The sequence below is a fragment of the Neoarius graeffei genome, chromosome 1, assembly GCF_027579695.1.
Source record: "Neoarius graeffei isolate fNeoGra1 chromosome 1, fNeoGra1.pri, whole genome shotgun sequence".
Classification (NCBI taxonomy): Eukaryota; Metazoa; Chordata; class Actinopteri; order Siluriformes; family Ariidae; genus Neoarius; species Neoarius graeffei.
The window spans coordinates 7,460,960-7,478,055 of NC_083569.1; the positions used below are offsets into that span (position 1 = coordinate 7,460,960).

At 42.2% G+C, this 17,096-nt stretch overlaps 1 protein-coding gene across 5 annotated transcripts in view; it reads right to left on the reverse strand.

Moving 5' to 3' along the window:
* Positions 1–2,157: 2,157 nt before the first annotated feature.
* dipk2aa (divergent protein kinase domain 2Aa) overlaps positions 2,158–17,096 on the reverse strand; it is a 112,556-nt gene continuing 97,617 nt past the window's right edge. For all 5 annotated transcript variants that reach the window (XM_060921403.1, XM_060921412.1, XM_060921393.1 and 2 more), the window contains one exon: positions 2,158–3,862. In XM_060921403.1, coding sequence (XP_060777386.1) covers positions 3,522–3,862 — 341 coding nt within the window. In that variant the 3' untranslated portion in view covers positions 2,158–3,521. The remainder of the gene's footprint in view (positions 3,863–17,096) is intronic.

Here is a 17,096-nt window from a genome sequence, read left to right on the forward strand (position 1 = left end):
TCTAACCAGTCCCAACGGAATTTATTCTTCACGTCTTTATCTATCACCTGAATAAGCGATTCGTTTTCTTTTGTGATAATTTTCACCATTTTGAAGCTCTTATTCGCTGTTACATCCTCAATCTCCGGCCTCGTGGAGCGCCATGTTGAACGAGTAAGAAAGCGAAATGCGAAGAACCAATCAGAACGAAGCTTACATGTGACATTTTGGCCTTTCCTATCTATGCTCGTTTAACATTGGTCAAATCGCGATATTTCTCTCTCAACGGCCAATCAAATACAGTGTACGTTCTGAACTGCCGATGTAAACAGAGCCTTGTTCCCGATGGTTGACCGGGTCAACACATACCTAACCCCCCCTACATATTTTCTCCTCGGATTTAGACGATTCACAAAAATGACCCCTGGGTTGATAAAATCCGCGGAATTCCGCGGAAAATTCCCATCCCTGATCCAAGAATTTTAAGCTCGTATGACTTGGAACAGAAATGTGTGTTCATGGCTGGGGTCAACATTATACTCAAAGGGAATGCTAGTCTCAGGCGCTTTTCTGGCCACAAGCTTCAGGATCGTGGTTACAATCCAACTGGACATTCAGACATGGAGCGGCTGTTGGTGTTATGCTCCAGTTTGGTCCCAATCTTCATTTTTTTTTAACTCTGACTACAATGAAAGAGGTCCACATTTCTGGCCACTGAAAACTTAACCGTCACGCTATTAGTTCCGGTAAGAAATTGTAGCGCACAAAAAGTAAATAGCTAAAAATACACTCCCCATACAATTGTTAGCTGATGCTACAGTATGTGACTTTATACTAACTTCATGGGCAGTCACCGAACACTTTGATTTGCCGGGTTTTCACTTACCGTGATATTGTAGCTCCATGTCACTCATACATAGAAAATGAACGAATGCCCGTTTCTTGCTAACGTAAACCTTACAATTTATAATGCAGCCACAATTTAAAGAAAAATATATGGAATTAATGGGATCGCATCACACTTACCCTTGAGTAATGAAACTCATCATACTTTGAATGCACGTTTTTTTTTTTAAAGTTTAATTTGTTGTTTTTACATCATTATCTACACCAGTGTATCATGACATGGTCATGTTTTTATTTCGGAGCACACTCTGCACGCTCTTTCCTGGAATCTAAGACATCTTTAGTCTAAATAAGCCTGGGGGTAAAAGTGATAGGGGCAGCTTAAAGCATCGACAGGCTTGGAAAGCACTTTTAAATTCAGAAACTGCAAATGAAAGCTAATAGCGCCGAGTGTTGCAAATCGCACCATGCTAACTGGGGAGGATTTCAATTCTGAACATTGACTTTAATACCATTAAGTAGTTAAAAATACCAAGTGGAGCATTCAAGATCAAAAGCTGCGTCAACTAATTTAAGGTCCTGCCTAGATTTTTTTTGTTTTTTAAACTTCAGCAACACTGCTTTCTCAGTTCTGCATCTCCATGCAGAGAAGAAGTGGACTATATTTAGAGGGCTCGGGTCAAATGTGTTTAGCCTCACGTCATGCTGAGATCTTAGCCGCACGACTCTCATCTAACACATTTTGAATTATAGACCGCTCAATTAACTTGGATTCCCATTCAGTAACCAGGTCGGGTTCAGATATTTACCTTTTCCGTACACGACGTGCAGTGAATGTATAACCAAGTCGACTGAAGGGGAATCGAGTGAGGGCTTTGAGTCATACAGTCGATCCTTTGATTCCTTCTCCACCTTTTTTGTGTGTGTGTGTTGGCTGTACTCCAGCGGAAAGGAAATCTATATTAAGTGTACACACAGTCATGCATTTCTGTAATTGTGGGGACCAAAACTTTTGTAAGGAATTAAAACACCTGGGGTGTGCTGTTCTGGGAAAAGAATGAATGACCAGGTGGTGGGATCTGGCTTGAGCATCACAAATTGTTTGACTCCTCATATTAAAAAAAAAAAAAAGTCCTAGTTTGTCGTGAAGACTTTAATGTGGTGGAAAACCTACCGAGTCTTTACATGGTGCTGGAACTGGAGACTCCTTTCACAAATATGTGAAATGAACGCCTGCGATCAGGGTTGCTGTAAATCGACACCGTCTGGCCAATCAGAATGGAGCTGTGGGATTAAGAGGAAGGAGGAAAGAGGAAAAAAAAAAGCCAGAGGAACTGTACAGATTTACTTTAATATTCTTTAATGTTGTTACGGAGTTGTAAAGACTGAAGGCACAGTAAGACCACATTTACCGAGTAACCTTGAATGACACTGCACCAAAGAAATGACAGAACTGAGGTGATGGAGAGAAGTGAGCTAGTAACTGGAAAAAGAAAGAAAAAAAACCCCCACACACCTTGAACGGGTTCGAATCAATGATCGGACGTGTAGTGTAGTGCAAGTCACCTCTGTAAACGCAGCGCTCGTTTTGTAGTGCAACTGTTACTTGACTTTATATATAACGGTACGGACCGCGTATAAAAATCAGAACTGCGCTGGTCTGGGTGAGTACACGGTTACGATGCGGAAAAGAAGTCTGTGCTTCCTTTCTTGACCCGAAAAAGTAATTAAAAAAAGAAAAGAAATTTCTCTTTGGTATCTTTTGCATACACGGAAAATACTTCCTAACATTAAGGTCCTATGAGAGCTGCGTTACAGTTTAACACACTAAACGTGATTTCTTCTCATTTTAATAACATTTTCGCAATTTTCTTTTTAGCTAGCGCAGGTTATAGCGCTAACTAACTAACTAACTAACTAGCGCGATCCTGAAACCGAAAATTTTCAGTTGAATTCCTTAAACTTTTTGGTAAATGGTGCCGATCGCATTCACGTTAATTATTCTTAAATATCCCCTAGCGCTAATCGTTTAAAGGTTACTCCCAATATCATTAGCTAACCCATGTTATGCGATTTCCAACGCAGCAACAAATGACAGGCTTAAAGCGCTGAAAACATTAAATATGTTCACAAATATTGGGTTCATTTAAAAATTCTTCACATACATGGAATTGGTGTCCGAGTTTCGTCATTCCGCAGAACTCACAGGACCCTAATAACGAGTCCTAACGAGGATAGGAAAAATTTCAACCTTAAAAAAAAAAGGGTTACATTGCCTCCTGACATGAAAGAAGACATCGCACGATAAACACTACAAACAAAATGAGGCTTTGTTTCATGAATCTGGGCCTCTGCCACGAACCTCGATAAATTAAACATAAACCTCATTAGAGGATTGTGATCAGAGGCCAGACGGAGCAAGTGGGCTTCACATACCCCCATTACCGCTAACAAGGCTCCTGTATTAGCATCAGCGCAACATCGCACAAACACACATTGAGGATTTCTTTTCACCCGGTGCTCTCAGCCAGGCCCAAGTGCAAAACACCTTTAATTAGCATCTGTCAAAGCTACGACGTTCAGCAGCTCCAAAATAACGAAACGTCTCGGAGCACTGCTGCTTTACCAACAAAGAGTTTGTATCTGTGGTGTCCTGGGGGGCGGGTGGGCGGAGAAAGTCCGCCTCTCGGCGTGTACTACCTCTTCGCGCTAGCTTGTTCCGTTAGCTGCGTGAGGTACTCGCGCAGTTCCTTGGCTGCCTGGAAGCGTCCGAAGCGTTTCTGAGGCCGGGCGCATTCGTCCAGCAGCGCTGCGAGATGGCCGTCTCGGGCCACGTCAGGGGGCAGGTCGTGCAGGAGGCCGCCGGTGGTGCCGCGCCACGCAGCAAAGCGTGACAGCAGGTTCTGGCAGATGGCGTAGTAGTTGTGGTCGACGGTGACGCGTGAGCACAGGATGTCCTTCGAGAACGAGAGGCAGGCTTCTTTGTCGCATTCTTCGTAGCGGCTCTCGTACCACACGTCGTAGCTCTCCGGCTTGTCTAGAAAGAGCCAGAAAGGTAAACGATGGTAAAACAAAAACAGTAGCTACTGGTAGCTAGTATAGTGTTTGACATTTTGGAATTTCTTTTAAAAGAAAAGACAGACAGACAGAAGCGACTCCAGTCTGCTTCTGTTATTTCTGTTCGTACCATTGGTTTAATTCCTCAAAATAGAAACAAATACGTTGTCATTTCACCACCATAAAACAAACGAAGTACATTTCTTGTCGAATCCATTTTCCCGCTCTCTCGTTCCAAGCCCGTTTTTCTGCCCACGGTAACATTGTCATATACACATTTCCTTTGTTGGACATTATTGTGCCCTCTGCTGTCTAAACTACACAATTACAGCTTGAACAACTAAACAATAAGCGAATTGCGAATCTCGGCCCGCACAGTGCATTATGGGATCGCTAATTTTTTTTGGCTACCAAACAGCACTTCAAAATGGCGGAAAGCAGTATTGACAACTACGATCAGTTTAAACTTTGGAAAGTTGACGATTTGAAACGGTTTTGCAGTCGTCATGGACAACCAAGACCACGACTGGCACTAGGGCAAAACGTAAAGAAGAACTGGTTGCCCTTGCCTATGCAGCATCAGTCCAGAACTTACCATGCGTTTTAACGAAGGATGAGGAGAGACAAGCTGTCAAAAACGACTACAAGTCCTTGTTGACAGTTGAAGGCAAACAAATTCCCGACCCTCTGCAGACAACCGACGGGTGGTTGGACGAAGCCCGGTGGCTTAAGCTGTGGCCACCATGCACGTCAGCCGATATTGCCGAATATTTACTTGACCGCGACGAAAAAGCGCTACTCCATCGGCTTCGAAATGACTACAAGGAGGGTGAGCTGTTTTGATATTTTGATATATAACGCGTATAACGTTAGGGCCTATGAGGCTAGGTAATGGGGACCCAACATGTATGAGATAAAAGTGCATGTATGAGATAAAAGACCCAACATGTATGAGATAAAAGTGCATGTATGAGATAAAAGACCCAACATGTATGAGATAAAAGATGGAAAGATGTAGTAAACCTGTAGGCCTTTTCTGCATAACAACTACGTAATGTTTTGTTAGAATTGCCAAAAATAAATGACAAACTAAAGATCTGAACAAACTTACAACTTTTTGCCATCTTCTACGTCTTTTTTTTTTTTTCGGTTGGAAATGTAATCAAAACAAACGGAGGTTCACATTTACATGACCCGTCTTCAGATGTAGGCCCAGTACAATTGTGTGTTTTCTTCCACCGCTTAAGTTTATAACTTCCGTTAGTACATTGGTAAAAAGCACAGTGTGCACCGGTCATAGTTTTACAATTCACTTAAGGCCTAAGGTCTTTAAGCCAACCGCTATAAAGCTTTAAAGTTCATGGTCCGCTACCTGTAGACCCCTTCACAGTAAACGTCATTCATACGTAAGAGGAAATTGCGCACGCAGCCTGGACCCAAAAAAGACTCAGAAATGCCTAGTTGTTGTGTTGTCGGGTGTCAGAATCGTAGCAGTGATGGGGTTAAAATGTACAGAATTCCAGCAGGATCTCGCCCATTCCAAAAAAAAAAACCCGCCGACATCTATGGCCGAATCCCATTTCACCCCTTGGACCTACCCCTTGGCCCTTCCCCTCCATTTTGCGCGTTCACGTGAAGGGGTAGGGGTATCCCAATCCCAGTTAACGTGGAGGGGTAGGGGAAGGGGTAGGGCTTCTGTACAGCTCCAAACGGAGATTTTCCTGGAGCTGACTCCGAACGAAGGGGTTTGAGTGATTTCCCACAATGCCATGCGGATTTCAGAAAGATGGCGGTTCCCGCGGCGAAAGATTGTCATAAATGTATTTTCTCCATTATTTACATGTTTTAAGTTGTTATCCAGAGGAAACATGCCGCTTGATTCGCTTTCGAGCTGAGAATGAGCAGCGATTTCTGAAATCCAAGCTGCTGCTAAAAAGCTTTGGGAGTGAGTATTGTTTTCGGTTGCTTGACTGCGTACGTTTTGTTCTGTTATTCTCGCTTTTATTGTTTACATGAGTGTTCTGACACCTCATTCTGTCGGATGTGGTGCACGAAGCGCCAAAGATATCCCATTCAGTGGTGTTAGTTAACAAATCACACCCTGCCAGCAGAGATTTCTGTTCTGGCTCTGACTGTAGCGGCTGGTCGCAGCCAGTGACGCATTTGGTCGCGTTTTGCTAACGTAAACGCTGACGGAGGTACGCGATGACGTATGTGATCGTTGAAGGGCTATCCCAATATGTAGGGGTTGAATTTCAAGCCCTATCCCTTGTAGCTCAGTTTCAAGGGGAAGGGGGAGGGGTAGGGGTAGAAATTAGAATTGGGATTGGGCCTATGACTACAAGCCATCAAACGTGTAGACTGGGATGAAAGCACCATCAAAAATGCACGGGTTTGCAGCGCCCACTTCATCACAGGTAAGATCTATTTATTTATTAAATCTTTCTTTTTTATTCTTTCTAGTCTTCGTTTATTGATGTAGCAAAATACTTTGGTAACGTTTGTCTGATTAGCTGGGTCATAGTTACACAATGTAATGAATATTGTTAGCATGTTAACGTAGCTTTGCATGCAGTTTTGTTTGTAGGAGAGGTCTCGCTTGACTCAAGCGGTCCATCATTATTTGCGTATGCCGAAAATCGCAATTTTAAAGCAAGGATGGAAAGGTAAAATTGTGTGCCCTCGCTCTAAATGCCAACTTACGTTGACTGCTCTAACCTAGCTCCCGCCCCGTTCAGTTTCATTTCTGCTCTCTGCCTCTCGCTTTTTACGCAGCTCTGATTTCTCTTCGCTGCACTCTTTACACTATCATTCCTTTCATGCCATCACCTCCTGCAAATTGCTGTTTAGTGTTGGCATTTGCTGTTGTAGCTAAAGCCACATTGCCATCACATCACTGGCATAATTTGATTAAAACAAAATGAATATGAATGCCCCATTGTTAATCAAGTTGTACATGCCCGCACATAAATCATATGCGTCTAAAGACTAGTAGGCACGAAGTTTTTTGTGGGTGTACGCTGAAGTCTTGTCAATAAGGTACGAGTATATATCTGGCCATTGTATACCAGGGAACTTACTAACATCGTCCGTCCACTCTTTAATTAAATGCGGATCCGGTAGGCGATGTCCACTTGTTAGAGTTAACTTAATGTAGCATTCTCGATCTTGTAACGACAATTGTTTGGCATAATCTGACAGCTCATAATGCCGGTCTATGGGCAGCGCCATTGTTTCTGGGTCCAGGCTGCGTGTGCATCCTGGCAACGGTCGGTTTGTTTACAAACATGCGAAGGGGTCTATAGTAACTTCAGCGCCTCGGTAGTTCGTTTGGTAGCCGAAATAGTTGACCTAGAAAAGCCGCGCATGCGTACAAGCGTCGCGCACTTCGCTTATTACGCAACCTGATAATTATTTACTTCCACGATTCGAATAGTCATAAATTTGTCACGTATGATATATCGTTACATGCCTATTTGTATGTAGTAACTTTAAAAAAAAAAAAAAAAAAAACACGCCACACCACTTGGCACATCGAGACAGGCTGGAACGGGTGACTGGGAACAATGGCGTGATGATTCATAATCAGCGTTATATTCGTTCAGAGACACCAAGAGCATAAGTTCCACTTTCCTGGTCATGTGACAAGTCGATCGCACGCCAATAACTAATTACAGAGAATGAAGTCACTATTGCCCTCCAGGGAGCCAATTATCAGCTGAACCAGCCAGTTCAACACCACGCACACACACACACTGTTCTGTTGCACAGCGCTGTGCATATGTAAGAACTCGAGCAGGAGAACATGTCCTACCCTCTCAGGACAAAGTGTGTAACGACTGAAGGTTGAGTAGAACTGCAGCTCTGAAATGTTAATGTAGTGCTGAAAAAAACAAACACAGTATAAGGACGCGTGTGCGAGAGCATGTCCCCTTGACTCTTGAACTGGAAATTAAACTCAAAAGCTTCTCTCTCTCACACACACACACACACAGTTTAAAAAAAAAAAAGGCAGAAATAGATCGAGGCCTCATTAACCCACTTAACGGTGACTTCAGAGGTTTAATATCACAAGGCGCATGCTGTCTTTTTACTTCTCATTTCAAAACAAGTAAGATCTTAAAATATTGTAATTCAGTAATTAACTAATTAAGTACGTAATTATGAAGTGAACAAAGCACACTAGCAATCACGTAATTAAGGAAGTACCCAAGTATGGAACTTCAGATGCGCGGCTATAACTTAAGTGTGCAATTATGTAAGTAATTAATTAGAGCTGTGTCTGAGAAATGACGCAAGTAACTAAGTAGTCAACGTAGTAACAAACAAAAGTTATCTTAGGTTACGAAGTAAGTATCTACAGAAGCGTATTGCTGCCACACTCAAAAAAAAAAAAAAAATTGGCTTAGTAATCACGTGAAAAGATATTGTTAACAATAAAAGTTATCACGTTTTTACAATATATTTATCACGTAATTTCATAATAATATGAAATCACCATGTTATTTCATGATATTTTCATGTAATAACGTGAAAACGTGAAAAGTATGGTTTAACGTCATAGGCTAGGCTACTTCCGTTAAAAGCAGACGTCCTAGCCTAGCCTACTGTATAACTTTGGTCGAGCAAAAACATGGCTGAATCCTGAATGACTCCTGTTTGTATAAATACGGGACTACATAGGCGGCAAAATGTAGTGTTTTTCCTGCCATGGAAGTGCACTTGTATACCGAGGAGGAAGCAATTTGCATTACAGCCGTGAATGAGGATTCAAAATGGCGCCTCGGCTCAGTTTTCCCTTCCTCCTCGGTTTTTGCTCGACCAAAGTTATACAGTAGGCTAGGCTAGGCCGTCTGCTTTTAACGGAAGTAGCTTAGCCTATGACGTTAAACCATACTTTCACGTTATTTCTTGATAACGTGATAATTTCATATCATGAAATTACGTGATAATGTTATTACATGATAAATATATTGTAAAATCGTGATAAGATATTGTTAACAATAAAGTTCACGTAATTACTTGATACTAAGCCAATATTTTGTGTGTGTGGAAGCAATACGCTTCCGTAAGTATCTAAGTTTGGAAAATAAAAAAAAAAAATTAAAAATTAGGTTCTCGTGTTTAAGTAAAGAAGTTTGTAACTGAAGATACAAGTAATTAATTAAATGAAGTAACCAAGTAATTAAAATCAACTAACTAACTATAATCTAGGTAATTAAATAATTTAGCATTTATGTAGCTAAGATAATCAAGTAAATAAGTAACCAAGTATCTATCGAATAATAACGTGTGTACAGTTGTGGTCAGAAGTTTACATACAGTGATTAATGTCATGGCAACATTTGGGCTTTCAGTAATTTCTTTGAACTCTTCTTTTTCTGTGGCAGAATGATCGTACAGCATACAGCTTTAATTAAAAAAAAAAAAGAATTTGGTGCACAAGTTTTAATTTTCTTTGGGTTTTCTGAAATCAACACAGGGTCAAAATTATACCTACAGGGTTAAAAACTTACATCCGCTCACTTAGATTATTAATTCAGAGGTGCTGAAACTTCCAAAATGTCTCTCATCTTGCCAAGGCCGAGGTCTCTTAACTTCCTGTTAGTGATCATGATTGACGACAGCTGGTAGCTTCTCTGCGCCTTCATAAAAAGGGTTTGTTTGCAGCACTCACTGGATTGACCAACACACAGTAAAATGGGAAAGTCCAAGGAGCTCAGTGCAGATCTGAGAAAGAGGATCGCAACTCCAGAATGTCTCTTGTGCCGCTTTTCCACTACCAACGCAGCTGAGTTGGGCTGAGTCGAGCTGAGTGGGGCTGTTGGAGTTGCATTTCGACTACAACCGCGCTGAACCGTGCTGGCTGGAAGTGGGTGGACACATTGGGTGGAGTTAGCGAAAGTGGGTGGACGTCACGTGATGTCGTTAGGCGGCGCAAACCGTGACATCAGTGACCTTTTAAGCGGTAGTCTCACGACCCGGATAGTAAACAATAAACATGGAGGACATGGAGTCGTTAGTGTTGCTTAGAGCTGTGCAATATATCGTATTTTTATCGCGATATCGATATTGGTGTCAAACGATATCAAAATTCATAATATCGATATGAAACGATTTTTTGTCATTTGTCGAAAGGGACGTGCACAATATTTCTACAATGGCAGTAAAACAACAATAACATTGACGTGACAGTAAGGTAAAACGAACCCTTCTGTCCCCTAAGGCGCACCGTAGCCTTGCATACGTCATCCATTCTACTCCCGCGATATCTCCGCAACAGTAAAAATCAGTTCTTCTGTTTTCATACGTGTCGGGTGATTTGATATATTGATTTCTTAATATGTTGTTTGATTTGCTTGCTAATAGTTATAATAATACAATTAACATATTTACGTCATATTTTTGGATGTGGGACTGGGTAATGTAAAAATGGCATCTACGGAAGAAAACAAGCACAACAATATTAGCACATATCCAGCTTGCTAGCTGTGTTAGATGTGTTAAACCGTGTGGATTTAAGTGGAATAACTGCGAGTCGTCCTGTGGTCAAGGCAGCGTTTTAAGGTAAGGCAATTTGGTTATTAATGTTGCCCGCCGCGGCATGTTTACTTGGGTTCATTTGATTTTGACTTGTGCATCTGCAGCTAGCATCATGCTTTGAAGTAGGTTCTGCTAAGGACGGGTTTATTGCGCGATGTAGACGGACTCGGATGTAATTACATTGTTTTTAAAATTCCGTGCGCTTAAAACGGTGTCCCCCTGCTAATCATGTAGCCCTAATCATGTGTTGCTTTTACTTTTCGAGTGAAATATCTCTGCAAATGGTATTTCAATGCTGACATGCCAAAAAGATAGCGGAGTCCACATTTGGAAGATGAAGGAAGAGAAGCCTGATGCTTGAAAATAGATCGCTTCATCCACAACGCATATCTGTATTTGAGACATAACCTGCAACTAGTGGGGATGTTTTGGAATGACTGTGCGTAGGGTGTTTTTGGCCACAGAACACTAACCCACAGTAGTAGGAGGACTACTGGGTTCGTGGATTTTGTCTGTTGACTGAGCGACGCATGGTGTTTGCCTTGTGCCATTTCACGTAGCATCTAGCCGCAGTGCCACCTACACTTTCAGGGAATGTTTACATGCCACTGAGCTATTTTCATGTATGTTAATTCTTAAGGACTTGTCTCTATATTGTGCGTGTTCACACACGGACTGGCCATCGGGAGCAGCGGGAGTTTTCCCGGTGGTTCAGTGTGGGCTGGCGGAGAAAAAAACAAAACAGTTGCGCGCTGGCCTTTAATATGATAAGCAATGTTAGCAGTTTCTTAAAGAAACTGTTAACATTGCTTATCATATTAAAGGCCAGCGCGCAACTTTTTTTTTTTTTTTTTTCTCCGCCGGCCCACAAACTCCCGCTACTCCCAATGGCCAGTCCGTGTGTGTGCGTGTTTAATGTTGGTGTCTTAACAACACACAAGCTTACGTTGTAGTGTGTGTGTGTGTGTGTGTGTGAGAGAGAGATTTTATCCTTGGCTGGCTACGAGCCAGTGTGGACGTTACGCAGTAATCACTGGTAATACCAGCGCTGGCTCCATCCTCTGTGATCGGAAATGTTGAGTGAGGAGAACGTGAGCCTTGTGCAGGCGATAGGACCTATGCAAAGTACGCGCTTGCACAGTAAATAGTTTAAGTAAAAGGCGTTTCAGGGTACAACGGGAAGGGTTGACAGGTAGCCTATGAGGCCTGTACTATAAAAATGTGGCCCGGTGCCTCAGGTGTTGATGATCAGGGCTTTAAAAAAAGGTGTATAAATATCGTTTTAAAAATCGCGATATCGATATTTACTGAAAAAATCGTGATATTGATTTTTTCCAATATCGAGCAGCCCTAGTGTTGCTGGTCTTGGTGCTGTGGCTTGTTGTCACCGACAACGCCAACAGATACTGGCAAGAGCGTATAGATGAGGCGAGGCGCATAAGGCTTCAGAAATTCTCGTAATTCTTCTTCTTCCGGGTTTACGGTGTTTACAGATCCCAGCGTGCTCGTGGGGCGTGTGTGGGCATGTGAGGACACTCCTCCTCACCAATCAGTGCACAGGGGAGTGTCTCCTCACGCCCCTAGCCCCACTCGGCTCGGCTCGCTTCAGCCCTACTCCAAAACCGTGCGAGTTTTGGGTGCTGAGTCGGGCTGAAGCGAGCTGAGTCGTGCTGCTCTGAGGTAGTCGAAACGCGAGCCGTGTCGGGCTGAAGCGAGCTGATAAAGTTTAGTGGAAAAGGGCCATTGGAGCCATTTCTAAACAACTACAAATTTCAAGAGGAGTTCAAACAATTGTATGCAAGTTATTGTGAAGTGGAGTCACTTTGCTTCAAGAAAACCCAAGCGGTCACCTTCAGCTGAAAGGAAATTGGTTTGGACGGTCAGGAACAACCTGAGAACCACCATGGCACAGCCCTATGCTAAAGTGCCCAGGGGAGCTTTTGGGGGTTAGGTGCCTTTCTCAAGGGCACTTCAGCTCAACCATGGGTTGGCCAAGGCTGCCCCATGTTAACCTAACCACATGTCTTTGGACTGTGAGGGAAACCAGAGCACCCGGAAGAAATCCACACAGACACAAGGAAAACATGTAAACTCCACACAGAAAGGCCTCCGTCGGCCACTGGGCTCGAACCCAGAACCTTCTTGCTGTGAGCTCCACCACCGTGCCGCCCAGCTGCTGAAATATTTCAGAGTTGATTAGTCACTGGAACTGGATCAGTGACTCATTAGCCTATTATAAAATAAATAAATTTGGTTTAGTCCTCAGTGTGTCCGTTAGTTAATGCTAACGTTATCGTAATTATTTTTTAATCTTTTGTCTTGACTTAATTGTCCCATGTGGTGTCAGTACAGTGTAATTAGATCCTATAATTGTGATACAAGAGTCAGTTACATAGTTAATTACAGCTTGTATGATGATCATCAGGAAGAATTCCTGAATTGTGACAGGCCTACTCATAAACCATGAGAAAAAACGTTTAGGGAATTTTCGGTACTTGAAAACGTAATATTGGCTTCATGCTCTCGTGGCGTCTCCCTCCCTCCCTCCCTCCCTCCCTCCCTCCGTCCGTCCGTCCATCTGGCAGCGTAGTCGGTGTTCTCAGATCAGCACGCTACATCGCTCCACTGCACGCAGCCGTGTGCCAAATCACCAGCTTCCAGCAGCAGCAGCAGCAGCTCGGGGCTTTGAGCTCAGCAGCACAGCACTTAACACATGGCTCTTATTTACACTGCCGCTTCACCAGTTAGTACATCACTAAATCTAATACTGCTCAGTGTGTCGAGGAACAGCTACGGGCTGAGACGAGATGGCTTCCGTTGTGCTTTTTATAGTTTATCATTTATCCCACAAAACTAGCGTTAACACACTCAATAAAAGGTGTATCCAACTTGCCGGAAAAAGAAAAACGGATCACGTTATAACAGGCTTGTAGTGCTAGAGTCCGACTCGGGTCCTGATTTTAAAGGATATGGGACATGAAACATAAATGCACGCTAGATCAGTTTCTTTCCATTAAAAATATGAAATAATTGCATCAACAAATACAAAATCATCTATTAAATTCAGCAAAATCGTTATATTCGTGATGATTATATGGCATTTCTGCTCGAGCTCCGATATGCATATTTTACAACCGGAAGAGCCGCTGTCACGTGATCATACGTCACAAAAACTTTCGGGCACAGCACAAGCGGGTAGATGAATATGGAGAAGTGGATGACAAGAAAATTGTTTTTATAGTCTTTAACGTACATTGGACATCATGGTGTATTGTGCTGCTTATGGTTGCAATAATTCCAATGGGAAATGCCCTGGAGTCAGTTTTTTTGCATTCCCCAAGGACCCGAAGCTGAGGAAAGTGTGGGCTCACTACTGCCGTAGAAAAAACTTTGCACCTACTGTTTCCCACAAACTGTGTTCGGACCATTTCACTGAGGATTCTTTCAACATTAATACTCAGGTACTGAGCGATATTAATTGCCAAGCCAAATTTAAGAGGCCGTATAGCCGGGTTCATGGAGGCAGTGATGGCGCCATAATATACAGGGCCTAACATTCCTACAACTGTAGAGACAGTCAAGAAATCCTGTAACATTAACGGACATTTAAATAAATGTTATGTTGGTAAGTTTGTTTAACTTTTCTTAATTTTCATTTCTTTCGCCAAACGGCATCGTGTTGTTGGCTGCGTGACGGCGTTTCGCCATTTTGAATGTTTTCATCTCGGACTCTGGAAGCATTGTATCTCGAAAAATATCAGCAAAAAAACCTAGCTTGCAACGGACTTTAGCTAGATCTATGATGAACTTTCAATGTATGATACAAAAATAATACTTTTTTCAACAGATCATTAGCCTTTGAGCAGAATTGTTTTTAACTTACCAGGAAGTGTTATCGAGCCGACCGCTTTCAGTTTCATGGGGACTGAATGAACTCTCACTCTCAGAATCATCTGACCCGTCAGAGTAAAGACAAGATCCATGTTCATGTGAATTTCCAGCTATCGGTTCGAATTGATAGGGTCTAACTTCACATCTCTGTGAAACATCGGGAATATCACTGTCGATGGTGTCCGTTTCGGTAACCTGTTTACATTAGATACCCAAGCGCTGGCTCCTTGGAAAGTTTTTGTGACGTCACGGGTCACGTGACCACCTAGCTCATTAACGAATCATTGTTTTACGCTGATGTATAAAAAAGTTGAATAATGTGATGATTTTCACATTTTTGACGCCCTGCAGTGATTTAGATGGCATTTCTTATGTCCTTTATACATAATTATACCCAGAAAAAAAAAATCCATGTCCCATATCCTTTAAGAAGAGTAAAAGAAGAATTAAAAAAGTTCAAAGAAAAATGTTCTGTTTGCATTTCCCCCCCCAAAAGGCCACTTGTTTTCTGAAGATGTGGACTTTTTTTTTTCTTGAAAAGTACGCCCTCATTTTTTTAGGCTGGGACCTCCTTATTTTAAGAACAAAAAAGAGAAAATGTTAAGTCAATGCTGTGTTTGCACTTTTTAGTTAAAGGGATAGTTCGGGATTTTTGACATGAATGTGTATGGCATCCCCATCGATAGTGTCGTGCAAACACACTGACCTTACCCCCGACAGCATCCTGTGAGTCCAGTTCTTGTCCAGTTTTGGTCCAGACGAAAGTAGTCCGGCAAGTTTGTTGGGGTCACGAAAGTAAAACGTTTTTCGTCTCAAAACAGTACGTGTTCAAAAGAGTGATATATTTGCATCACAAAACCGTTGCCAAATAAAAAGTCAGACCTCGAAATCGCTTGGTGCTATTTTCTCTCCCTTCTTATCACTGCGCGCTGCCGGCTTCATCCAGCTGCGGCTCCAGCTTCAAGGATGAGCTGGAGCCGCATAAGTAGGAGTCCCGGCGGGTGGTTTGTATTCGATTCGTTTATATCCCGACCTTGTCAGCTGTCAGATTTATGTTCATGGACCCGGTAAGCTGGTAAATAATATTTATTTTTTTCTTTACCAAATTCTAACAGAAAACGAGAGCGCCCGAAAGGGAAAACCGAGCCGAGCCGCCTCACGGCTGTAATGCAAATTGCTTTCCTCCTCAGTATACAAGTGCGCTAGTGCCCTATTTATACAAATAGGAGTCATTCAGGATTCAGCCATGTTTTTGCTCCGTGTCATGGCTGAATCCTGAATGACTCCTATTTGTATAAATAGAGCACCGCATAGGCAGCAGTGGTAGTTTCTTTTTCCCTGCCATGGAAGCGCACTTGTATACTGAGGAGGAAAGCAATTTGCATTACAGCCGTGAGGCGGCTCGGCTCGGTTTTCCCTTTCGGGCGCTCTCGTTTTCTGTTAGAATTTGGTAAAGAAAAAAATAAATATTATTTACCAGCTTACCGGGTCCATGAACATAAATGTGACAGCTGACAAGGTCGGGATATAAACGAATCGAATACAAACCACCCGCCGGGACTCCTACTTATGCGGCTCCAGCTTATCCTTGAAGCTGGAGCCGCAGCTGGATGAAGCCGGCAGCGCGCAGTGATAAGAAGGGAGAGAAAATAGCGCCAAGCGATTTCGAGGTCTGACTTTTTATTTGACAACGGTTTTGTGATGCAAATATATCACTCTTTTGAACACATACTGTTTTGAGACGAAAAACGTTTTACTTCCGTGACCCCAACAAACATGCCGGACTACTTTCGTCTGGACCAAAACTGGACAAGAACTGGACTCACAGGATGCTGTCAGGGGTAAGGTCAGTGTGTTTGCACGACACTATCGATGGGGATGCCATACAGATTCATGTCAAAAATCCCGAACTATCCCTTTAATGTTTTCTGAGTTGACTTTTTTACTTGAAGTCTAGGCCTTCAATTCTTCAGGTTGGGACGTCTTTAATTTAAGAGAAAAAGGAGTTATTCCACTCTGTTTGCACTTTATTTTATTCTGAGGTTTCTGTTTTCTTTAATCTGAAATAAAGGCCTTGAATTTATTTTCCTGGGACGACTTTTATTTACGGTAAAAGAGATAGTTGTGCACTCAGTTACTTTCCTGCATTGGAAATGAACAATAAATATTGTTGAAACCATATGAAAATGTGGACATCGGGGAAGGCTATAAGACACCGGACCTTCTACTTGGACAAAATTTAATAATTGGACCTCAGTGACTTAATTGAATACCCCTGATATATACCCTATACAGGAGTCTGACACACACACACACACACACACTAGTCCAGTCATTCGGAATCAGAAAGACAAGACCAATGAAATGAATAAATATATGATAAACACACAAAAATACAGGTTACTGACATGAGAAATTCGATAATTTTTTTACATGTTAAATAAAATTACACTCAAATTAAAATGAACACCATCAGAATTTGAAATAAATAAATCATCAAGACATGCAAATTACAGAGAATATTGAATTTACTTTTTCAGATATATAGAGGCAGGGTCGTGAATGATGTTATGAGTTATGGGAAAAATTTTTTACTGGATTCTTGCAAAACGGTTTTGCGAGAATCCAAACGGATTCCTGCAAATTTTCACGAAATTCTAGCCCTGCCAAGTAACTAAGCTACTACACAAATGACTAAGGACATAACCAAACAAGTAACTAATTAAATAACTAGTTATGTAACTAAGCAGCAAATTAACCAAGGATTAAAGCATGTCATA